The 26,149-nt window shown below is 48.4% G+C and overlaps 1 protein-coding gene across 7 annotated transcripts in view; it reads left to right on the top strand.

Annotated features, from left to right (window-relative positions):
* The first annotated feature begins 5,686 nt into the window (after positions 1 to 5,686).
* slc26a10 (solute carrier family 26 member 10) overlaps positions 5,687 to 26,149 on the top strand; it is a 142,089-nt gene continuing 121,626 nt past the window's right edge. For 5 of the 7 annotated variants that reach the window (XR_009509001.1, XM_059956119.1, XM_059956121.1 and 2 more), the window contains exons 1-2: positions 8,524 to 9,037; positions 23,853 to 23,963. Coding sequence is in view for 6 of the 7 variants with exons in the window: in XM_059956119.1 (XP_059812102.1) it covers positions 8,773 to 9,037; positions 23,853 to 23,963 (376 nt within the window). In the remaining variant the exon portion in view is untranslated. Of the gene's footprint in view, positions 5,772 to 8,523; positions 9,038 to 23,852; positions 23,964 to 26,149 lie in introns of those variants that run through there. The other 2 variants (XM_059956118.1, XM_059956117.1) reach the window with 2 other exon arrangements.

The following is a 26,149-nucleotide window of genomic DNA, read 5'->3' as shown; positions in this document are numbered from 1 at the left end:
CATGGCAGTTCATGGAGTCCTTTTCCTTTCTGACTCAACCATTGACTGAGAGTCTGTGCTTCAGAGCTAAAGACCCCCAGTCAATGTTCTGTTTTCAGCATCATTTTTCAGAATCAAAAACAGTTAAATTATCACTGACATATGTCATGAAATTGTTTGTTTGTGACATCAGTACAGTGCAAGACATACAAATTTACTGTAAGTTACAATAAATAAATAACTAATGAATGCCAAAGAGGAATATTGACGTAGTGTTCAAGGGTTCATGGACCATTTAGAAATATGGAGGTGGAGGGGAAGAGGCTGTTCTTGAGAATGTGACCCACCGTTGAATGTGGGTCTTTAGGCTCCTGTACCTCCTCACTGAAGGTAGTAATGAGAAGAGGGCACGTCCTGAGTGGTAGGGGTCCTTAATGATAAGGCACCACCTCAAGGACCTCAAGAGGTCTTTAATAGAGGCGAGGCTATTGCTCCTGATGGAGCTGGCTGAGTCTACAACCTTCAGCAGCCTCTTCCGGCCCTGTGCAATGGAGTCTCCATACCAGGCTGTGATGTAACCAGTCAGAATGCTCTTCATCATAAATCTACTGAAATTTGCTAGGAGCTTTGGTAATATACCAAATCTCCTCAAACATCTAATGAAGTATAGCTACTGACATGCCTTCTTCGTGACTGTATCAATGGTTTCTAACAAGTCAGGTCACATACACAGTGAAACTATGGCATCATCCTTCCAGGGGTACCGAAACCAGCCACCAGGACACCACAGACCTGTGGGCATAAGTACACCATGCACATCAATCATTGTTTCATAACAATGTCAAATGAATCACAGGCATACCAGGAGCCAAGGTTCAGTACACTGATATAATGGGTCACTTAATGCAGGGATCTCAATGACAAGGGTGAATGTAATTGAGTTATGGCCCAGGTGAATTATTAAAATATCAATCTGTGACTGCTTTTGTTTACTTGCTTGGAAACCAAACAAGAAATGAGGTGGCGACTACCATTCACCTATGTGGGCCTCATTGTCTGGTGGGCCTCTTTGTACCATGTAAGAATAGCTGACACACATTGCCGCAGGATTTCGACTGAGCAGCTACTGGAAAAGCCCCAAGCCTGGAATGGAAACTTTTAATGGAAAACTAGGAGCTCCTTACAGAATGTCAGGGCCTGTCAGTTTAAGCTTTTCCTGGGCCTGGAACTCAGAGCCGCTGTCTGTGGAGGGCAGCACTTAATGCCCAGGGTAGGTGTACCACAGCAATGCCAAAGCAATGACAGGAAGATTGCTTCTGCCTGGTGTGTCTGAGAGACAATCAGAGCCCTGGCAAGAAGGTTTCCTGCAGTCACTGTTCCCAGTGACATAGCCCTCCAACATATCTGACTTCAAACCCGAGATGAATAGAGGCCTTTGTGCCTTTATTTAACAAAGGCCGGAAAGTAAAAGGTGGGAGCAGTAAGCCTAATATCTGTGGTAGGTAATTAACTGGAAAGAGCTCTAAGGGATAACATGTACAAGCATTACGAAAGTCGTGGTTTAATTAGGGATAATCAGCACAGTTTTGTGCATGGGAGATCATGTCTCACAAATTTGACTGAGGATTTTGAAGAAGTAACTATGAAGGTCATGAGGGCAATGTGGTAGATGTGATCTATCTAGACTTTAGTAAGGCCTTTGAAAATGTTCCACATGGTAGGCTGCTCTGGAAAGTTGGACCCATGGGATCCAGGGAAAGCTGGCTAGTTGGATACAGAGCGAGCTTGATAGAGGAAGCAGAGGTGGAAAGTTGTTTCTTAAACTGAAAGCCAATGACTAGTAAGCTTGCTGCTAGGCCCAATGCTATTTGTCATCTATATTGATGATTTGGATGGGAGTGTACAATGCATGGTTAGTGAGTTTGCAGAAAACACTAAAATAGGTGGTGCCATAACTAGTGAAGGTGGCTATTAGAATTTATAGTGGGATCTCGATCTGCTAGGGAAGTGGAAGAGGAATGGGAAAAGGGGTTTAATTTAGATAAGTTTGAGGTGTTGCATTTTGGAAAGACAAATGGCAATTAACAGCTGGGCCCTAGAGATGTCGTAGAGCAGAGGGACCTAGGGTTATGCGGAAGTGGATTCCTGAGAGTGGTGTCATAGGTTGACGAGCTGAAGAAGGCATTTGGCACACTAAGCCCCATCAGTCTCGGTAGTGAGTAAATGTTATGTTGGCAAGGCTGCATTTGGAATACTGCGTTCAGCTTTGGTCTCTCCAGTAATGGAAAGATACCATTAATTTGGAAAGAGTTGCTGGGGCTCAAGGGACTGAGTTATAGAGAGAGATTGAGCAGGTCGGAATTTTTTTTAATGTGAGTATAGGAGGATAAGGGTGACCTTATAGAAATGTATCAAATCATGAGAGATGTTAATTATATAAAAAAAGCTTAATAGCAGACAAGAGGTAAATCAGGAGGGCAAAAAGAAGATATGAGATAGATATGGCAGGCAAGGTTAAAGATAATCGCAAGTCTTCAGTTACATTAACAGTAAATGAGTTATGAAGAAGAGACTAAGTCCTCTTAAAGACCATAAGACCAGAAAACCATAAGAGATAGGAGCAGAATTAGAACATTCAGCCCATCGAGTCTGCTCTGCCATTTCGTCATAGCTGAATAATTTCCCTCTCAACCCCATTCTCCAGCCTTCTCCCAGTAACCTTTCACATCCTGAATAATCAAGAACTTATCAACCTTGGCCTTATACACCCAATGACCCGGCCTCCACAGCCACCCATGGCAAGGAATTCCACAGATTCACCACTCTCGAGCTAAAGAAATTCCTCCTCATCTCTGTTCTAGTTGGATACCCCTCTATTCTGAGGTTGTTCTCTCTGGTCTTAGACTCCCCCACTATAGGAAACATCCTCTCCACATCCACTCTATCTAGGCTTTTCAATTTTCAATATGTTTCAATGAGATCCTACATCATTTTTCTAAATTCCAGCGAGTATAGGCCCAGAGCCATCAAATGCTCCTCAGATGATAACCCTTTCATTCTCAGAATCATTCTCATGAACCTCCTCTGAACCCTCTTCAATGTCAGCACATTCTTTCTTAGTTAAAGGGCCCAAAACTGCTCACAATACTCCAAATGAGGCCTCACCAGTACTTTATAAAGGCTCAGCATTATATCCTTGCTCTTATATCCTAGTCCTCTCAAAATGAATGCTGACATTGCATTTGCCTTCCTCACCACCGACTCAACCTGCCAGTTAACCTTTAGGGAATCCTACGCGAGGACTCCCAAGTTCTTCTGCACCTCGGATTTTTGAATTTTCTGCCCGTTTCAAAAATTGACTACGCTTTTATTCCTTCTGCGAAAGTGAATGCCCATACAATTCCAGACACCGTATTCCATCTGCAACTTCTTTGCCCATTCTCCTAATCTGTCTAAGTCTTTCTACAGCCTCCCTGCTCCTCAAAACTACCTACCCCTCCACCTAGCTTTGTATAGTCTGCAAACTTGGCCACAAAGCCATCAATTCTGTCATCCAAATTATTAACATATAACGTTAAAAGAACACAGACCCTCGCAGAACACCGCTAGTCACCAGCAGCAAACCAGGAAAGGCTCCCTTTATTCCCACTCTTTGCCTCCTGTTAATCAGCCAGTCCTCTATCCATGCTGTATCTTTCCTATAATACCATGGGATCATAACTTGTCAAGCAGCATCATGTGTGGCACCTTGTCAAAGACCTTCTGAAAATCCAAGTACACCACATCCACAGATTCTCCTTTGTCTATCCTGCTTGTTATTTCCTCAAAGAATTGCAAAAGATTTATCAGGCAAGATTTTCCCTTTAGAAAACCATGCTGACTTTGGCCTATTTTATCATGTGCCTCCAAGTCCCCAGAGATCTCATCCTTAACAATCAACTCCAACATCTTCCCAACCACTGAGGTCAGAGTAACTGGCCTACAACTTGCTTTCTTCTGCCTCTCTCTCTTCTTGAAGAATGGAGTGACATTTGGAACCATTCCAGATTCTAGCGATTTGTGGAAGAGCATTACCAATGCCTCCACAATCTCCCCAGCCACCTCTTTCAGACCCACAAAAGGCCATCATTTGTACAGGTACATGGAGGGGAAGGGCTTGAAGGATTGTAGACCAGACATGGGTAACTAAGACAAGCAGGGAGAATGCTGTGGTCAGCATGGAGCTCTTGGGCCGAAAGGCCTGAACCCATGCTGTATTATTCTATCCTTTCTCTCCTTTCAAGAAGGAGCTAGATAGGTATCTTATGGATAGGGGAATCAAGGATATGGGGACAAGGCAGGGACTGGGTATTGATAGTAGATGATCAGCCATGATCTCAGAATGGCGGTGCAGACTCGAGGGGCCGAATGGTCTACTTCTGCACCTATTGTCTATTGTCTATTGACTCTAGATAGGTCAAAGTGTACAGACTTTATATCAGGATTAGGGAATCAAGAATTAAGCTGAGAGGGGAAAGATTTAGTAGGAACCTGACAGGTAACTTTTTCACCCTTGGAATAAGAGTGATGTTCACACAGAATGAACCTGCAGAGACAATTCACACAACCCTCCTCCCATTGTACTTCGTCTCAATCAATCAGCATATCCTTCTGTCCCCATCCCCTGCGTGTATTCATCGAACGTTGTGCGTGTAGCGTAGCGGTTAGAACAACACGTCACAGCAGCAGCTATCGGATCGGGGTTTGATTCCCACTGCTGTTTGTAAGGAGTTTAGACATTTTCCTTGCAGGTTTCCTCCGGCTGCTACGGTTTTCTCCCACGGCCCAAAGGCGTACGGGTTAGGTTAGAAAGTTGTGGGCATGCTACGTTGGCACTGGAAGGGTGGCGATATGTGCGGGCCATCCCCAGCACAACCCACGCTGATTTGATTTGACACAAGCAACGGATTTCAATGCACATGTGACAAAATAAAATTAATTTTTACCTTTATCTTCATCTGTAACTATTTGGCAGCCAGGTCCACTACCTTGCTGTTCATTTGACTCGTTTCTCCTCTATCCTTCTGCAAGCTTGTTGGTGATTATCATTTGTGTGGCCCCCACTTTCAGAACATTCAAATATTTTATTAATTGTAGCTCCCTCTACCTTGATCACATCATGGATTATTGCTAGCATACACCATTGAACATTCAGCCCATTGACGCCATGCTGATCAGGGTAATCCATGCACCCCCCCACCTACCAATACTTCATCCCCTGTGACCTATTCTCTCTTTTCAATCAAACCAATGTTTTAATTCCCTCTCCTTTCCCATGAACCATCCCTTTCCCATTCCCATTCACAACGAAGGATGTTGCATCTCTCAGGAAACATCTACAGACATTCCTTCTATTCAATGTGCCAAATAGCAGCCTATGCACTTGGCGTAGTGCCCAACTCAGGCCAGCTTTGTTCTTTGGTTCCAGGAGATTTGACGTGGAAGGGGTTTTTGCGGCTCGAATGGATTCCTGTAACTCAGGAACCAAGAAGTTTACACGGCATTGCTGCGCTAGAAAAGGAACGTGTGAGATGCGTCACTGATCCCAGGAATTGTAATTGAGTTTGTGTAGAGGACTGATTCAGCGCCAGCCGGAGCAAGGATGTCCACAAAGTTGTAAAGCCATACAGCGTGGAATCAGGCACTTTGGCCCAACTGGTCCATGCCAACCAACGTTCCCATCTAAGCTGATCCCATTTGTCCATATGTAGCCCATACTCATCTCAGCCTTTCCTATCCATGTATCTGTCCAGGTGACGTATAAGTGTTGTTATTGTACCTGCCTCAACCTCTTCCTCTGGCAGCCAGTTCCACAATCACACCACACTCTGCATGAAGTTGCCCCTCACGTCCCTTTTAAGCTCTCCTCTCACCTTAAACCTTTGCTCTCTAGTTCTTGATTTCCCAACCCTGGGATATCCCTTATAATTTTATACATCTCTATTTCTTAAGCTCCAAGGAATAAAGTTCTAGCTTGCCCAACCCAGCCCCTCAAGTCCCAGCAGCACCCTATTAAATCTTTTCTGCACTCTTTCCAGCTTAATGTCATCTTCCATACAGCAGGGTGACCAAAACTGAAGACCAATGTGGCCACGCCAACTTTTATTTATTTAACGATACGGCATAGAGTCGACCCTTCTGGCCATTTAAGCTATGTCGCCCCAGCAACCCCACAACGATTAACCCTAATCTAATCACAGGACAACTTACAATGACCAATTAATGTAACTGCTACAGCTTTGGACTGTGGGAAGAAACCAGTGATCTGGTGTAAGCCCACACATTCCATGGGGAGGGTATACAGAGACAGAATGACACCAGAAGTGAACTCCGGAACACCCCAAAATGTAATAGCATCACACACACTGCTACACTACTGTTGCACTCAATATTGTACAACTGCAACATCGCATCCTAACTTCTATAAACTATCCCATGGTACTATCTTAAATCAATTGACTTTGTCTGCATTTCCTGCTGCTTCAGGAAAGTTTCCCCCTGGACTTTCTCTTTTCCATCAGGTAGAAGTTCCAAAAGCCTCAAACACCAGGAGGCCAAAGAAACTTGGCATACCCCTGTTAACCCTTACTTGGGCTAGATTGATTTTCGAGTATGTTAAAATGTCAGCACAGCCTTGTGGCCTGTGCTGTGCTGTGATGTTCAATGTTCTATAACCAGATTATCTGACTCGTAACATTGGGGGTAAGTCTCGATCCAGGATAATGGAGACAATTCCCCTGTTCTTCGAACTATTGCCAAAACAAACCTGAGAGATCAGGTAGATCATAGTTTTGCAAAATAGTCAAAGTGTTGCTATACTGAGAGAATATATAATAATTTATTTTATTTTATTGAGACACAGCACAGAATAGACCCATTCTGGCCCTTCAAGTTGTGCCACCAAGCAATCTCTCTAGCCTAATCATGGGCTAATTTACAATGATCAATTAATTTACTAACTGATACATCTCTAAACGGTGGAAGGAAACCAGGGCACCTGGAGGAAACCTATGCGGTCATGGGGAGAACGTACAAATTCCTCACAGGCAGCAGCGGAGTTGCAGAGTATAGTGTTACGGTTACAAAGAAAGTGCAGTACAGGTTAACAAAGGCATGGGCCTCGATGAGGTAGATTGGGAATAAGTAGATTTAAGAGAACATAGTGAGTGACTCTGACAACTTTAGAATTGGATTCTAACAAGTAGAATGACTAAAGTGAATCTAATAAGAGGATTCATTGAGAACAGCTCACAAAGAGTCACTACACTACGGCGCCATCTTCAGTTTAGATTGAGAGGGACTGGCAAAGCAGGTGTCAGGAGGCTGTTTCCTCCGGCGACAGAGACTAAGGCTGGGGTTGTCGATTCAGGAAAAGGAGTTAGCCCTTTTAGACTAGGTTCCAGGGAATTCTTCACAAGCAAAAGAGTGAACCTTTGGACTTTTATAGCATAGAGGAACGTGGAGGTTCATCTGTTGATACACTGAAGACATAGATCAACAGAAATGAAAACAAGGGAAACAAAAGCTCCCTTATAGAAAGCACCTTATATTAAAACTAAAAATTTTGCTCCATCCATTCTAGTTAGTTCCCGCCCCACTCTATCTATTACCTCAATCATTGCACTGTGAACAACCACTTTTTACAATGCTATTTACATTGCAAATGCACACTGGTATTTATGTATTTATGCACATTTTATTCCATGTCCGTACTTTAACCTCTAACTTCATTTCTTAGATAATTCTTTATTTTTTATAATTGTTGAAGGCTGTTTTTTTTGTGGTATGTCGTGCCACACACCACATCAAATTCCTAATTGGCATTTGTAAATGGAAGAGTAGAATTAAGAGGCTGAGTAGTTGATTCCCGCTTCTGGTTCTGGATGCCATCATCTCTCAGAGCTGGGATGCCTGACCGTGTGCACGAGACCAGATTTGCAATAGAAATCAAAACAGGCTGCAGAGGGTTAAATTCTGGAGTTACTGCCTGATACGTGAACTTGGGAGAAATCAGCTGTCCCCTGCCTTCTTTCAATGCAAAGCTATTGAACCGAGTGCAGCGTGGATTTCTTTCCAAACACAGTTACCTGTGATCGGGCAGGAAAGGGTACTACATCGTTCTCCGCCTGTGAGCACGTCTTCCTCTTAGAAGCAGCGTTCCTCTATCTTTCTACATATTACTATATTTGCATTACTTTCTAAACCATGAAAAACAGACACAGTGACACTCTTAGTAAGTTGGTTTTTAAGAGTAACATATGCACTGAGGTCACAGCTGAATAAACAAGGGTATATCATTTCCTCCTGCAGCCCTCACGGACACTGAGCACAGCTCGCGTGTTGACCTTGTCCATCACCGCCGTCTGATTTCATGAGGGTCAAAAATGTGTTCCAATTGGCTGGAGTCAGCAATGTCAGTCACTGAAGCAAGGGCCAGTTAAATCGCCCCGCCACCCACATGAACTTAGTGAAGCCAGGTATTTACTGCAGGTACAGAGAAAAGGGAGCACACTTTGCCTGATCAAAGAGGAAAAGGTCTGCTGCATTTTTTGCAGAGTCAGACTCTGGGAATGTTATTAATGATAAACGCCTTCAGGAAATCTCCCTCTTGTCGCTCCCTGTGTTTCCATAGGTCGGAGAGACTCACAGGAAAAAGCAGGGAGGCACGGACGGACTTGTACAAGTAGGAGCCCACTCTCTCTCTCTCTCTCTTTACCTCTCACTGGACTCAGCGGAAAGATTCAGGGAGTCAGAATGAGTGGGGTGGCCATCTACCGTTCTATTTACACCGAGGATCAGTTTGCCCGGCAATTCAATGGACCAAAGGATGAAGAAAATGTCACGGAGAGCTTTCAGCAGACAGAAAGAAGGAGCTGCGCATGTCCTGGGAATGCTGGGAAACAATTCTGGAGAAGGCGACTACCATTCCTCACCTGGTTGCCTAGATACAAAATCAAGCAATGGCTCATTGGGGACATTATCGCAGGTCTGACTGTGGGCATCATCCACATCCCACAAGGTAGACAACTTCTAATCATTAAACCTTCTTATTCAATGTACAGAGAGTGTGGTTCCGCAAAATGGTCAGAATAAACTTTGTCCTTCTTGCTTTTTGTAACATTTGGTGCTCAAGATCGGTTCCAGATGGTTAATGCTTGATTTAGTGGCAAGGGTGGCAGATCTTGGGAGCTAGTGCATTAGCAGCCTTACAGAACAGTTTGAACTCCTTCTTTACCCATCAGGAGATGCTGAGCAGTAGCAGTGGATGTGGGGGAGCTGAAATATGGCGAAGATGGTTAGCACCAGTGTAACTTCTGGGTAGCATCAGAATACTGGTCTGGGGGAATAGGATGCCAGCATTGGTCCAGGTAGAAAGAGAAAAGCCTTAGACACAAAGAGAAGCTGAAATAAAGGCATTAATAATGGCTTAGAATGGGCAACCCAGGGAGGAAATCAGTGTGGATCACATCAGGCGTGCAATGGTACAAGTGTTTGGAGACAACTTGGAGTCACACTGATCGGGACATGTTTGAGCACTTGACCAATAATACCGTTTCTTTTGTGTACATTCGGGCGTCATTGATAAAATCCCACTTGCAGCAAGGCAAGTTCGAATCTGCTAATAGAAAAGTACTGAAATGCCAACCAATTGTATTTTGCAGCAATTGATATTCATATCGATTTACTGTATACTCACTGTTCATGAAATGTGTTCAGAGTAGAACATGAATCAAGACATGATAAGACAGGAGGGTGTCCGTGATGTGACCAGCAACCAGTGGAAGCACACCTGACCTGCTCTGCCCTACGTTGATGAGATGTAATAGCTGGTAACAGTGAAACCAGGTATAATTTCTAGGTCACACAGTTGCCTTCTCAGGCTAATGTCTCATGTACAAACCCCTACATGTTACATGTTTATTGCCTTATTAGAATCAGAATCATGTGTCACGAAATCTGTTGTTTTGTGATGGTAGTACAGTGCTGGGATGGTATTGGGTTTGCTAAACACAAAGTTCTAAACTCAAGCAAAGACCTTAAGCCCTATCAATATAAATTTCTAAAGGGAGATTATACTGTAACTACCTAATCTTCAAAGAAAAGTTCACTTCCCTGTTTATGCTCCATGGCAAGTTTAGGTGTCAATACCCTCTATTCGAGTGGTGGGTCCCCTCTCTCTACCGCGGAGAAAATATTTCCAGCTAACAAAGTAGTTTACAACACAGCTCATTTATTTTCAGTGATGCATAATTAAATCCAAACAATGCTCTTAAAACACATTTAAAACTCACTGAAGATTTCTATCGTAAACATTTCCAAATTCAACCCATTTCTAAAACACAAAGCTTTTCTTCAACATAAAGCATTTCCAAATTCCTATCAACTAAAAGACACACCACAATGCATTCAAACAAGTTGTCCGTCGCAGAAAATTGAAACTGGAGGAATGGATTCTGGTTCACCCCGTGTTTCTTTCAGGTATCTTGATGTTCCTTATCCTATTCCCAATAAGCCTGAATTGTTCTCTATATTTATACCCTTTTTCTCCCACTTGGGTAACTTCATACGCGTATGTTATTTCCTCAGATATCCCTCTAACACAACAGTCTAAAAGCATCATTTGAAGACTTAGATCTTAACTAAGGGTGAAAATATTGTGAAGCTAACCTCCTTAAACTGAGCAACTCTAAGTCTGCTTGAAACAAGACAAATTAAACAATCCATTTTCTTATACAGGTATTGTACCTTGAGCAGCAATAAAGCAGGTGTATCGGGCTAGCGGTCTGCCACATAGACAGAGCTTGTTTGCAAAGCTGTGTTTCTAACTTCAAGCTGATTACTGCTCCATTTACATTTTAAGAACTGAAAACTGACCTTGAGGTATGGCCAGAAACTAAACAAACTGTTAGTTGGCAGTTTACTTACAGCTGTTTTTTGATCTTACAATGGGAGATGCTGCACTTAGAAAGCCAAGATCAGCAAAAACAAGTCAGGAAGTGAATACCTATCACAGTGTGAGACAAAAAATATATGTGTATATACAATATGTTACAATAAAAAATAAATATGGCAAAAGAGCGGGGTATGTTCTTGGGTTCATGGACCATTCAGTAATCTGCCGGTGGAAGGGAAGAAGTTACTCCTAAAACATTGAGTGTGGGTCTTCCAGCTCCTGTACCCCCTCCCTGTTGGTAGTATTGAGAAGAGGGTATGTCGTGGATGGTGAGTGTGCTCAGTGATGGTCACCACCTTCTTGAGCCACCACTTCTTGAAGATGTCCTTGATGGTGGGGAGGCTTGTGCCCTTGATGTAGCTGGCTGTTTACAATGACCCACGGTTCCATGATCCAGTTATCTGAGATATACTATCCAGTGAGAAAATAATTAAATCATGACTTTCTTTCACAGGTCTATTTAGTTCAACAACTTACTATTTGCATAAATATTTGTGTGTATTACCTCCTCCACTACTTATTGCTAGTCATGAAGCCACCTGCTAAACTATTTTAATTTGTTTTGGTGATGTATCTGCTGTTAAGTCCTCTTCCCAGTTACGTAAGAACATTAGAAATAGAAATATTTAGACCATTTAGTCTGTCGTGCCTGCTCCACCACTGTGTAAGATAATGGCAGATCTTTTACCTCAGCACCAGTTTGTTGCACTAACCTCATATCTCTTAATTTCCATAATACCTAAAATTCAAACAGTATTTGTCTTGAACATACACAGAGACTGATCCTATCACATTCTCCTTGGATGGAGAATTGCAATGAGTCAACACCCTCTGCCTGTTGTCCAGTTAACCATTTATCAGTTGTGCCAGCATATTATTCGCAATACCGATCCCTCCAACTTTGTTTAAAAGATTGTCAAACATGACGGTATATGAAACCTGGCTTACGTGCTGATCCAACCCATTATACCATCTTAATTACAACCCCCAACCCTCCTATTTCCACCTCCACTCAAACCTGCTCTGTTGCAATTTTGTAGTGATTACTGAACCAGTATATACATCTAACTGAGGAATGGTTGGATGGCAATTTTCAGAGATGGTGTTAGTCACAACAATTCAGTCAATGGATTCCCTGGTGCTGATGTGGAAAAAGTGGGAGGTGATGTAATAGTAAATTTGAATGCGATTCTGGTTGCCAACACAATATTGGAGTAGGACATGTTGGGTTCAGTTATTTCTTTCAGCTGTAACTGCTCTTATACAGTACAAAAATGCCGATTTCACTATACTATTATAGGAAATTAAATCTTATCAATCAAAATACTGAATAATCATAGAATGGAAAAAAAACTTCATGTTTATTACCTCAACGCTTATGACAAGTAGAGGTTAAACTTCATAGAAAATACCTCATGTCCCACAAAGTTGTCAGCAGCACACCTACATCTGGTAAATGAATCAGGAAATGTACTACCTGCATCAGAATGATGTTCATATACTGCAATCTCCAATGTGATAAACTCTTGACACTCACTCTCTCTACCTGTGATACACACTTCTTTCTTCCTTTACATATGATGCTCATGTTAATTCAACATCTCTCTATATAGTCTCCATTCTCACTCAACAGGTGATGCACTCCTTCTGACCCTCTTTACTCATTCACTTCTCCTCCCACTGTGCAGCTGGTAGATGATTTAGAAAATATACTCCCACGTCAGAGTGTTAGAGAATATCACAGCACAAAAAACAGACCCTTCGGCTCATGTAGTCCATGCCCACCTGGTCTTCTGCCTGGTCCCATTGACCTGCACCAGGACCATATCTCTCCAAACTTCTCTTAAATGTTAACTTTGATCCAGCATCCACCACTTCCACCGGCAGCTCGTTCCACCACCCTCTGAGTGAAGAATTCTTATCGTGGTTTGTCATGTGAAGCACACCTCTCTCTATCTCTCTTCTCACTTCCTCTTTCTTCTCTCACACTTTCTTCACTCCCTCTGTGTACCTGAGATATACTCTGCACTCTTCCCTCTGTGTGAAAAACGTTTTATGGTTACCTGTACGCAAGATCCATTCTTCCACATGTGATACACTTTCCACTTATGGTGGCTAACTTTCACCTCACTCACTCATTGTCTGAATGTGGTACTCTCGTCACCCACCCGACACGTGATACCCTCTTCAGTCTTTCTGTCTCTGTGTGTGTTCGTCTCTCCATCCCAGGAACTCTTCCACCTTCCTCCATCTTTCACCCTCTCAAAGTCAACATACTTCACAAACCGTACGCTCACAGCTCACTCTCACCAGGTGAAACTTTGCTTCCACTCTTAATTGTCTCCGTTTCTTCATGCAATACACCCTGTATTTACTCTCCACCTCACTGCACCATCACGGCTTGGTATGGCAACTGTTCTCCATGTGACTGCAAGAAACTGCAGGGAGTTGCGGACACAACTCAGTAAATCACGGAAACCAGCCTCTCCTCCATGGGACTCTGTCTATACTCCATGTTGCCTCAATAAAGCAGACAGCATAATCAAGACCCCACCCACCCTTCTCTCTTCTCTTTGCCCCCCCCCCCCCATTCCATCAGGTAGATATTCAAAAGCCAGACTCATGGATAGCTCTTACACCGCTATTAAAAGACTATTGAATGGTTCCCTTGCACAATAAGATGGACTCTTGACTTCACAATTTACCTGGTTATGATCTTGCAATTTGATGACTACCTGCCTGGCACTTTCTCTGTAAAACTTTATTCTGCTGTGACACTCTATTCTGCATTCTATCATTGTTTTGCCTTGTTCTACCTCAATGTACAATGTAATGAACTATTCTGTATGGGCAGTATGCACAATGGGCTTTTCACAGTGCCTCAGTACATGCGGCAAAAATAAACCAATTTCAGTTCCATTTCACTCTTGAATACGTGGAACATGCCTCATTCTCTTTCTATATGTGAAACACACTTTATTTCTGCAAATGATCCACTTTTCTCTCTCCATGCAGTATAAATTTCACTCCCTATCACAGCATTCAATACACTCTCCCTTTACCCACACTGTACAGTGCCCTTACGCACTCCCGAAATGTGATACCCTCTTTACACATGATCCATGTTTGAATGCCGTTTACTCACACAGTCGACATTCAGGACACTATTTACTATCTCCATCCCTATACTTGATTTCCATCCTTCCACATTTTACACTCTGCACTCTCTTATTCACTCCCAGCTTCACTCCCAGTTTATAGGAGATGTATTCTTCACACATTCCCTCTATCTGATGAACTCTTCAGCCACTCATTGAGTCACAGAGATATACAGCATGGAACATGACAGGCCATTCAGTCTGTCCTGTCCATACTGACCCATCTGACACTCACTTGAGTCCCTCACTATCACTGTGTGCAATGACCCTAAAAAAATCAGGCCAATTTAATGGAAATAAGAAAGACAACAAAATCAGGCATCATCTCCGGAGAGTAGTAGATATTCAATGCTTCAGTTCAAGACCTTTCATCTGGACTTAGAGGGGAGATAACCAGTAAAAAGTGATGAGCGCAAGGACTGTGGCAAGAGTTGATAGGAGAATCCAGGTGAAGAGGGTGATTGAGTGTGTGCGTGACAGATGGAGTGGGTGGAGGAGTGTGTGGGTGATGAACAGATGAAGTGGGTGGGGGAGGGGACCCAGTGGGAGGAGTGTGTGGGTGATGGACAGATGGAGTGGGTAGGGGAGGGGACCCAGTGGGAGGGGTGTGTGGGTGACAGACAGATGGAGCGGGTGGGGGAGGGGACCCAGTGGGAGGGGTGTGTGGGTGATGGACAGATGGAGTGGGTGGGGGACGTTACCGAGTGGGCGGGGTGTGTGGGTGATGGACAGATGGAGTGGGTGGGGGAGGGGACCCAGTGGGAGGAGTGTGTTGGTGATGGACAGATGGAGTGGGTGGGGGGGAGGGGACCCAGTGGGAGGGGTGTGTGGGTGATGGACAGATGGAGTGGGTGGGGGAGGGGAACCAGTGGGAGGGGTGTGTGGGTGATGGACAGATGGAGTGGGTGGGGGAGGGGACCCAGTCGGAGGAGTGTGTGGGTGATGGACAGATGGAGTGGGTGGGGGAGAGAACCTAGTGGGAGGGGTGTGTTGGTGATAGACAGATGCAGTGGGTGGGGGAGGGGACCGAGTGGGAGGTGTGTGTGGGTGATGGACAAATGGAGTGGGAGGGGGAGGGGACCCAGTGGGAGGGGTGTGTGGGTGATGGACAGATGGAGTGGGTGGGGGAGGGGACCCAGTGGGAGGGGTGTGTGGGTGATGGACAGATGGAGTGGGTGGGGGAGGGGACCCAGTGGGAGGGGTGTGTGGGTGATGGACAGATCGAGTGGGTGGGGGAGGGGACTCAGTGGGAGGGGTGTGTGGGTGATGGACAGATGGAGTGGGTGGGGGAGGGGACACAGTGGGAGGGGTGTGTGGGTGATGGACAGATGGAGTGGGTGGGGGAGGGGACCCAGTGGGAGGGGTGTGTGGCTGATAGACAGATGGAGTGGGTGGGGGAGGGGACCCAGTGGGAGGGGTGTGTGGGTGATGGAGAGATGGAGTGGGTGGGAGAGGGGAACCAGTCGGAGGGGTGAGTGGGTGATGGACAGATGGAATGGGTGGGGGAGGGGACGCAGTGGGAGGGGTGTGTGGGTGATGGACAGATGGAGTGGGTGGGGAGGGGACGCAGTGGGAGGGGTGTGTGGGTGATGGACAGATGGAGTGGATGGGGGAGGGGACCCAGTGGGAGGGGTGTGTGGGTGATGGACAGATGGAGTGTGTGGGGGAGGGGACGCAGTGGGAGGGGTGTGTGGGTGATGGACAGATGGAGTGGGTGGGGGAGGGGACGCAGTGGGAGGGGTGTGTGGGTGATGGACAGATGGAACGGGTGGGGGAGAGGACCCAGTGGGAGGGGTGTGTGGTTGATGGACAGATGGAGTGGATGGGGGAGAGGACCCAGTGGGAAGGGTGTGTGGGTGATGGACAGATGGAGTGGATGCGGGAGGGGACCGAGTGGGAGGTGTGTGAGGGTGATGGACAGATGGAGTGGATGGGGGAGGGGACCCAGTGGGAGGGGTGTGTGGGTGATGGACAGATGGAGTGGGTGGGTGAGGGGACGCAGTGGGAGGGGTGTGTGGGTGATGGACAGAGGGAGTGGATGGGGGAGGGGACCCAGTGGGAGGGGTGTGTGGGTGATGGACAGATGGAGTGTGTGGGGGAGGGGACCCAGAGGGAGGAGTGTGTGGGTGATGGACAGATGGAGTGGGTGTGGGAGGGGACCGAGTGGGAGGTGTGTTTGGGTGATGGACAGATGGAGCGGGTAGGGGAGGGGACCCAGTGGGAGGGGTGTGTGGGTGATGGACAGATGGAGTGGGTGGGTGAGGGGACCCAGTGGGAGGGGTGTGGGTGATGGACAGATGGAGTGGGTGGGAGAGGGGACACAGTGGGAGGGGTGTGTGGGTGATGGACAGATGGAGTGGGTGGGGGAGGGGATCCAGTAGGAGGGGTGTGTGGGTGATGGACAGATGGAGTTGGTGGGGGAGGGGACCCAGTGGGAGGGGTGTGTGGGCGATGGACAGATGGAGTGGGTGGGGGAGGGGACCCAGTGGGAGGGGTGTGTGGGTGATAGACAGATGGAACGGGTGGGGGAGGGGATCCAGTAGGAGGGGTGTGTGGGTGATAGACAGATGGAACGGGTGGGGGAGGGGATCCAGTAGGAGGGGTGTGTGGGTGATGGACAGATGGAGTGGGTGGGGGAGGGGACCCAGTGGGAGGGGTGTGTGGGCGATGGACAGATGGAGTGGGTGGGGGAGGGGACCCAGTGGGAGGGGATTGTGGGTGATGGACAGATGGAGTGGTTGGGGGAGGGGATCCAGTCGGAGGAGTGTGTGGGTGATGGACAGATGGAGCGGGTGGGGGAGGGGACCCAGTGGGAGGGGTGTGTGGGTGATGGACAGATGGAGTGGGTGGGGGAGGGGAACCAGTGGGAGGAGTGTGTGGGTGATGGACAGATGGAGCGGGTGGGGGAGGGGACCCAGTGGGAGGAGTGTGTGGGTGATGGACAGATGGAATGGGTGGGGGAGGGGACCCAGTGGGAGGGGTGTGTGGGTGATGGACAGATGGAGTGGGTTGGGGAGGGGACCCAGTGGGAGGGGTGTGTGGGTGATGGACAGATGGAGTGGGTGGGGGAGGGGACCCAGTGGGAGGGGTGTGTGGGTGATGGACAGATGGAGTGGGTTGGGGAGGGGACCCAGTGGGAGGGGTGTGTGGGTGATGGACAGATGGAGTGGGTTGGGGAGGGGACCCAGTGGGAGGGGTGTGTGGGTGATGGACAGATGGAGTGGGTGGGGGAGGGGACCCAGTGGGAGGGGTGTGTGGGTGATGGACAGATGGAGTGGGTGGGGGAGGGGACCCAGTGGGAGGGGTGTGTGGCTGATGGACAGATGGAGTGGGTGGGGGAGGGGACCCAGTGGGAGGGGTGTGTGGGTGATGGAGAGATGGAGTGGGTGGGGGAGTGGAACCAGTCGGACGAGTGTGTGGGTGATGGACAGATGGAGTGGGTGGGGAAGGGGACCCAGTGGGAGAGGTGTGTGGGTGATGGACAGATGGAGTGGGTGGGGGAGGGGACCCAGTGGGAGGAGTGTGTGGGTGATGGACAGATGGAGTGGGTGGGGGAGGGGACCCAGTGGGAGGGGTGTGTGGGTGATGGACAGATGGAGTGGGTGGGGGAGGGGACCCAGTCGGAGGAGTGTGCGGGTGATGGACAGATGGAGTGGGTGGGGGAGAGGACCCAGTGGGAGGGGTGTGTGGGTGATGGACAGATGGAGTGGGTGGGGGAGGGGACCCAGTGGGAGGGGTGTGTGGGTGATGGACAGATCGAGTGGGTGGGGGAGAGGACCCAGTGGGAGGGGTGTGTGGGTGATGTACAGATGGAGTGGGTGGGGGAGAGGACCCAGTGGGAGGGGTGAGTGGGTGATGGACAGATGGAGTGGGTGGGGGAGGGGACCCAGTGGGAGGGGTGTGGGTGATGGACAGATGGAATGGGTGGGGGAGGGGACCCAGTGGGAAGGGTGTGTGGGTGATGGACAGATGGAGTGGGTGGGGGAAGGGACCCAGTGGGAGGAGTGTGTGGGTGATGGACAGATGGAGTGGGTTGGGGAGGGGACCCAGTGGGAGGGGTGTCAGGGTGATGGACAGATGGAGTGGGTGGGGGAGAGGACCCAGTGGGAGGGGTGAGTGGGTGATGGACAGATGGAGTGGGTGGGGGAGAGGACCCAGTGGGAGGGGTGTGTGGGTGATGGACAGATGGAGTGGGTGGGGGAGAGGACCCAGTTGGAGGGGTGTGTGGGTGATGGACAGATGGAACGGGTGGGGGAGAGGACCCAGTGGGAGGGGTGTGTGGTTGATGGACAGATGGAGTGGATGGGGGAGGGGACCCAGTGGGAGGGGTGTGTGGGTGATGGACAGATGGAGTGGGTGGGGGAGGGGACGCAGTGGGAGGGGTGTGTGGGTGATGGACAGAGGGAGTGGATGGGGGAGGGGACCCAGTGGGAGGGGTGTGTGTGTGATGGACAGATGGAGTGGGTGGGGGAGGGGACCCAGTGGGAGGGGTGTGTGGGTGATGGACAGATGGAGTGGTTGTGGGAGGGGACCCAGTGGGAGGGATGTGTGGGTGATGGACAGATGGAGCGGGTGGGGGAGGGGACCCAGTGGGAGGGGTGAGTGGGTGATGGACAGATGGAGTGGGTGGGGGACGTTACCCAGTGATGGGTGTATGGGTGATGGACAGATGGAGTGGGTGGGGGAGGGGACCCAGTGGGAGGGGTGTGTGTGATGGACAGATGGAGTGGGTGGGGGAGGGAACCCAGTGGGAGGGGTGTGTGGGTGATGGACAGATGGAACGGGTGGGGGAGGGGACCCAGTGGGAGGGGTGTGTGGGTGATGGACAGATGGAGTGGGTGGGGGAAGGGTCCCAGTGGGAGGAGTGTGTGGGTGACGGACAGATGGAGCGGGTGGGGGAGGGGACCCAGTGGGAGGGGTGTGTGGGTGATGGACAGATGGGGTGGGTGGGGGAGGGGACCCAGTGGGAGGGGTGTGTGGGTGATGGACAGATGGAGTGGGTGGGGGAGGGGACCCAGTGGGAGGCGTTTGTGGGTGATGGACAGATGGAGTGGGTGGGGGAAGGGACCCAGTGGGAGGGGTGTGTGGGTGATGCACAGATGGAGTGGGTGGGGGAGGGGACCCAGTGGGAGGGGTGTGTGGGTGATGGACAGATGGAGTGGTTGTGGGAGGGGTGTGTGGGTGATAGACAGATGGAGTGGATGGGGGAGAGGACCCAGTGGGAGGGGTGTGTGGGTGATGGACAGATGGAGTGGGTGGAGGAGGGGACCCAGTGGGAGGGGTGTGTGGGTGAATGACAGATGGAGTGGGTGGGGGAGGGGACCCAGTTGGAGGGGAGTGTGGGTGATGGACAGATGGAGTGGGTGGGGGAGAGGACCCAGTGGGAGGGGTGTGTGGGTGATGGACAGATGGAGTGGATGCGGGAGGGGACCCAGTGGGAGGGGTGTGTGGGTGATAGACAGATGGAACGGGTGGGGGAGGGGACGCAGTGGGAGGGGTGTATGGGTGATGGACAGATGGAGTGGGTGGGGGAGGGGACACAGTGGGAGGGGTGTGTGGGTGATGGACAGATGGAGTGGGTGGGGGAGGGGACGCAGTGGGAGGGGTGTGTGGGTGATGGACAGATGGAGTGGGTGGGGGAGGGGACCCAGTGGGAGGAGTGTGTGTGTGATGGACAGATGGAGTGGGTGGGGGAGGGGACCCAGTGGGAGGGGTGTGTGGGTGATGGACAGATGGAGTGGGTGGGGGAAGGGACCCAGTGGGAGGGGTGTGTGGGTGATGGACAGATGGAATGGGTGGGGGAGGGGACGCAGTGGGAGGGGTGTGTGGGTGATGGACAGATGGAGTGGATGGGGGAGGGGACCCAGTGGGAGGGGTGTGTGGTTGATGGACAGATGGAACGCGTGGAGGAGAGGACCCAGTGGGAGGGGTGTGTGGGTGATGGACAGATGGAGTGGGTGGGGGAGGGGACCCAGTGGGAGGGGTGTGTGTGATGGACAGATGGAGTGGGTGGGGGAGAGGACCCAGTGGGAGGAGTGTGTGGGTGATGGACAGATGGAGTGGGTGGGGGAGGGGACCCAGTGGGAGGGGTGTGTGGGTGATGGACAGATGGAGTGGGTAGGGGAGGGGACCCAGTGTGAGGGGTGTGTGGGTGATGGACAGATGGAGTGGGTGGGGGAGGGGACCCAGTGGGAGGGGTGTGTGGGTGATGGACAGATGGAGTGGGTGGGGGAGGGGACCCAGTGGGAGGGGTGTGTGGGTGATGGGCAGATGGAGTGGGTGGGGGAGGGGACCCAGTGGGAAGAGTGTGTGGGTGATGGACAGATGGAGTGTGTGGGGGAAGGGACCCAGTGGAAGGGGTGTGTGGGTGATGTACAGATGGAACGGGTGGGGGAGGGGACCCAGTGGGAGGGGTGTGTGGGTGATGGACAGATGGAGTGGGTGGGGGAGAGGACCCAGTGGGAGGGGTGTGTGGGTGATGGACAGATGTAGTGGGTGGGGTAGAGGACCCAGTGGGAGGGGTGTGTGGGTGATGGACAGTTGGAGTGGGTGGGGGAGAGGACCCAGTGGGAGGGGTGTGTGGGTGATGGACAGATGGAGTGGGTGGGGGAGAGGACCCAGTGGGAGGGGTGTGTGGGTGATGGACAGATGGAGTGGTTGTTCCTCTAGTTCCTCTAGTTTGTTTTTAGCCCCACCCTGTAAGTGGAGGAGGCTAGGGAAAGACAGGTTGGTGTGGGAATGCGGAGGCAAATTAAAATAGCTGCCAATCAGCAACTCCAGTTGGCCATGGCACTCAGTGAAGTGGTCACCTGGTCTGTGCTTTGTCTTTCTAATGTTGAAAACTATTTATTTCCCTCCATAGATGCTGCCTGACCCGTTGAGTTCCTCTAGCATCTTGTTTGTTGCTGCAGATATCAGCATCTACAGTCTGTTGTGCCTCCAAACATTGGCAAATGTTGGAAACACTAAATGTGAAAGGTCAGGCAGTATCTGTGGAGAAAGAAACACAGTTAATGTTTCAAGTTGGAAGATCCTTCAGATGGAAGGAGAAATAGACCTTTAATGTTAACTCAGCTCCTCTCTTCATAGATGCTGCCTTACCTACTGAGTGTTTCCAGCATTGTCTGATCTCGAGTCAATCTAAACTCAGTTATTTCAAGCAGTGGACAATCAATCTGATTTGCATTTGAACTTCTCCTGTTTGATCCTCCCTGCAGCAGCCAACACATTGGAGGTTCAGGGACCTGGTGACAGAACAGTCTATTTTATGAATCAAAGACTAAAAGGGCCAGAACTAATGACTTGTGCTTCTCACTGGACCCACAACACTGTAGCACTGCAATTCAATGACTGAAAACAAATGGCTTTTATTGCCACTGTGTTTCCTCCTGCACTGAGTAAGGTGTTGAGGCTAGGTATACACCCATAGCTCAACTCACTGGGACACATTTAATAGCATGAGCCATTCTTAAACTTGGGTTCCCTGATGGTGTTCATGATTGCAAGGAGCAACATCTAAGTGACTGACTGAAGAATGTATCACATGCAGAGACAAAGTGAGGAGGTGGAGTGAGTGGGCAGGGTGTACATCAACCATAGAGACACCGAGGGAAGAGAGCGACACATGTGGGGAGACTGAAGAGAGGGCAAGTGGAGCACATCACATGTGGATTGAGTGTGGCAGAAGGCATATTGGAATACCGCCACTTCCCAGTCACACACCGTCCTGACCTGGAAACATTATGTGTCCTTCACCGTCACAGGATCTGAACTTGGAACTTTCTCCTCATCAGAGCCATGGACCGCTGCGGTTCAACAGCAGCTCACCCCAACCTTCTCAAGGTCTGATAAATTATGGGAAAGATCTCATGCCCATGTAGTGCTTTGGAGAGTGCAGTAAGTTCTGCCCTATCAGAGAGTCATAGCACCATAGTGCATTACAGCACAGAATCAGGACTTTCAGCCATCTAGCCCATGCCAAACTATTATTCTGTCTAGTCCCATCAACAATTGTCTCCATACACCTCCCATCCATGTACTTATCCTGTCTTCTCTTAAATACTGAAATCGAACCCGTGGCTATAACTTCTGCTGGCAGCTTGTTCCACATTCTCACCACCAACTAAATGAAGTTCACCCCTCATGTGCTCTTTGAACATTTCACCTTTCACCTTTAGTCCAAGACCTCTTGTTCTAGTCTCACCCAACCTCAGTGGAAAAAAGCCAGCTTGCATTTGCCCGATCTAAACCCCTCATAATTTTGTGTACCTCCATCAAATCTCCCTTCAATCCTCTATGTTCTGGGGAATGAAGTCCTAACTTATTCAACCTTTCCCTATAACTCAGGTCTTCAAGTCCTGGTAGATTTTCTTTGTACTCTTTCAATCTTACTGATATCTTTCCTGTAGGTAAGTGAGCAGAACTGCACATAATACTCCAAATTAGGCCCATGATGTTGTGCCAACCTTGTAGCCTACTCTAAGATAAATCTAACTCTTCCCTCCTACATAGCCCTCCATTTTTCTATCATCTATGTGCTTATCTAAGAGTTTATTAAATGGCGCTAATGCATCTGCCTCTACTATTGCCCCGTTAGGGCATTCCATGCACCTACCACTTTCTGTGTGAAGAACATACCTCTGACCTCTGCCCTATACTGCCCTGCAATAACCTTAAAATTATGCCCTCTCACGTTAACCATTTCTGCCCTTGGAAAAAAGTCTCTGGCTGTATAGCATGGAAATAGGCTATTCGGCCCAACACATCCGTAGTGACTAGTTAGCACCCTTCCGTACTAACCCCATCTCTGAGCACTTGGCCCATTGCCCTGTACATTCAGGCCATCAAGATACTCTTTTGGTGGAAAAGGACCTCCTCCAATCCTTTCTCAATCTCTTCCCTTTCCATAACTCTGTGTCCCACAGTTTTATGCACTCCTGATACAGTAAAGGAAAAAGTTTCCTGTAATCTTCCCCATGTGTATCCTTCCTAGTTTTCTATACCTCAGCCATGTTCTCGCTTAACTTCCTTCACTCCAGTCTCTTGTAAGTGCTGGGCTTCAGAGGGACCCTGGTGTTTTTGCACACAGTCACTGATGCAGCCTCTCTCTCTGGACATATAAATCACACTTTCCTCCACATCTTTACATGTGACACATTTTATCACTCTCCCTGCAAGTGATGCAAAAATCTATTATTCTTTTTACAGTATAACTCTCCACTTCTCATCCACAGTGCTCATGCATTCTATTGTGTGATTTGACAATTCACTGACACCATCACAGCAGAATGTTTACACTAAAATCATTAATTTGATGTTGCCTTATTATGTTTGACACCAAAAATATCCAAGTAAATAGAAACCTTTTGCTTATCTGATTGTGAATAGATTGCAATAATAGTGAGACACGTGGATTCTCCAGTTTAGAGAGATATTTTGTGATTTGCCAGTCCCATCAGACAGCCAAACTCCCAAAGAAGGAATTGCCACGTTTGTGACAAATTATTTCTTTCCTCACTGCATCCCTGTCCTCACAAGTGATTCACCCTGGCAGCCGACACACTGTGCAACAATTCTTCCTCATTCTAGCTCCAGGCTAGTTTGCAAACCAGGTCTCTGAGCATTCAAGACTAATGGGACATTTTGGATTCCATTGACTGGCTTCCCATCCAGGGAATATATTGCACTATATAATTCCTTGTTACCTTGTTATGTCTTACCAGGAATGTCCTTTGCTCTGCTGACCTCTGTGGCTCCAATTTATGGACTCTACACCTCTTTCTTCCCGGTTGTGTTCTACGTGTTTTTTGGAACTGGACGACATGTGTCCACAGGTGGGGTACTTACGTTCAAACTACGCTCATCTTTTACTTAATGGAATAGGAAACACAATAGATAGATAGATAGATAGATACTTTATTCATCCCCAAGGGGAAATTCAACATTTTTCCAGTGTCCCATACACTTATTGTAGCAAAACTAATTACATACAGTATTTAACAGTATAAATATGATATGCATCTAAAATCACCCTCCCAAAAAGCATTAATAAATAGCTTTCAAAAAGTTCTTAAATAGTTTACTAAAGTGCATTGAGTGGTAACTTAAGCTCAGTCCTAACCCCGGCACTTAACATGTCTTGCCCCTGGTGGTTGAATTGTAGAGCGGAATGGCGTTGGGGAGTAATGATCTCTTCATCCTGTCTGAGGAGCATTGCATTGACAGCAACCTGCCGCTGAAGCTGCTTCTCTGTCTCTGGATGGTGCTGTGCAGAGGATGTTCAGGGTTTTCCATGATTGACCGTAGCCTACTCAGCGCCCTCCGCTCTGCCACCGATGTCATACTCTCCAGTTCTGTGCCCACGACAGAGCCCACCTTCCTTACCAGCTTATTAAGACGTGAGGCGTCCCTCTTCTTAATGCTGCCTCCCCAGCACGCCACCACAAAGAAGAGGGCGCTCTCCACAACTGACCGATAGAACATCTTCAGCATCTCACTACAAACATTGAATGACGCCAGCCTTCTGAGGAAGTACAGTCGACTTGTAATGTACACAGCAGTAGGTCAGGAAGGACCTACCTAGACTTACCCCAGTCCCACTTGTCCACGTGACAGAGTTAAGGTGGGGCAGCACAGTAGCATAGTGGTCAGCTTTGCACAGTGGAGCTTTGCAGCTCCAGCGACCTGGGTTCAATTCCGCCACTGTCTGTAAGGAGATTTTTCAGTCCTCCAGGCATACCAGTTCCCTCCCGCATTCCAAAGACATACGAGTTAGTGTGTTAATTGGTCACATGGGTGTAATTAGGCAGTGTGGGCTCGTTGGGCCTGTTGATACGCTGTATCTTTAAAAAAATAAAATCTGGATGTCCATATCTTTCTGCCCAGGTAATAGTGCAACCATTGAAAGAGAGAGCTAAAAATAAATGAAGTGTTGGAATTGCTTTTGTATTCAGAATCAGAATCAGGTTTAATGTCACTGGCAAAATGCTGGAGGAACTCAGCAGGCCAGGCAGCATCTATGGAAAAGAGTACAGTCGACGTTTCAGGCTGAGACCCTTCATCAGGACTTGTCTTAGGACCTGGCCTGCTGAGTTCCTCCAAAATTTTGTGTGTGTTGCTTGGCTTTCCAGCATCTGCAGATTTTCTCTTGTTTTTAATATCACTGGCATGTGCCATGAAATTTGTTAATTTGGCGGCAGCAGTACGATGCAATATAGAAAAAACCTGTGAATTACAATGTATATCTACCTGTATATATAATAGTTAAATTAAATAAGTAGTGCAAAAACAGAAACAAGATAGTTCTGTTTATGGGTTCAATGTCCATTCAGGAGCAAAATTAGGCCATTTCTGTCTGCACTGTCATTTTATCATGGCTGATCCAATTTCCCCTTGAAACTCATTCTCCTGTCTTCTCCCCGTAACTGCTCATGCCTTGACTAACCAAGAACTTATCAACCTCTGCCTTATATATACCCACTGACCTGACCACCTCAGTCACCTGAGGCAACAAATTCCACAGATTCACCACCTCTAGCTAAAGAAATTCCTCCTCATCTACATTCTAAATGGATGTCTCTCTATTCAATGTCCATTCAGAAATTAGATGGTGGGGGGAAGAGATTGTTCTTGAATCGCTGAGTGATGCACCGTCAATAACCTTCCGAGACGTGAGGCGAGATATAGGCTCTTACTATGTCAGCAGCCCAACGCCGCTGCCAGGCGCACGTACACTGACCTGATCCTCGTAACGAAGGCGTCTCGTACTAGCAGCTCCGCATGTTGTTCCGCCGTCAGACCTTTGCAGTCGCAAGTTCGCACGAGTGTCTGTAGGGCTCGGAGAAACTCCCCGCTCAACTCGCTGGGTCGCTGTCGCCACGTCGCTAGGCGATGTCTTGCGTACACGGTGTTCACCCGTCGTAGGTACTGTCTTTTGAGGGCGTAATACGAAAAGAAGCCCAGGCACCGTCTGAGGGCTCTGAGGGTGGTGGGAAGAGGGAGTTCCACAGGGGGCGCATAT

The sequence above is a fragment of the Hypanus sabinus genome, chromosome X1 (genome assembly GCF_030144855.1).
Source record: "Hypanus sabinus isolate sHypSab1 chromosome X1, sHypSab1.hap1, whole genome shotgun sequence".
NCBI classification, from domain to species: Eukaryota; Metazoa; Chordata; class Chondrichthyes; order Myliobatiformes; family Dasyatidae; genus Hypanus; species Hypanus sabinus.
This window is presented reverse-complemented; position numbering and strand designations above follow the sequence as displayed.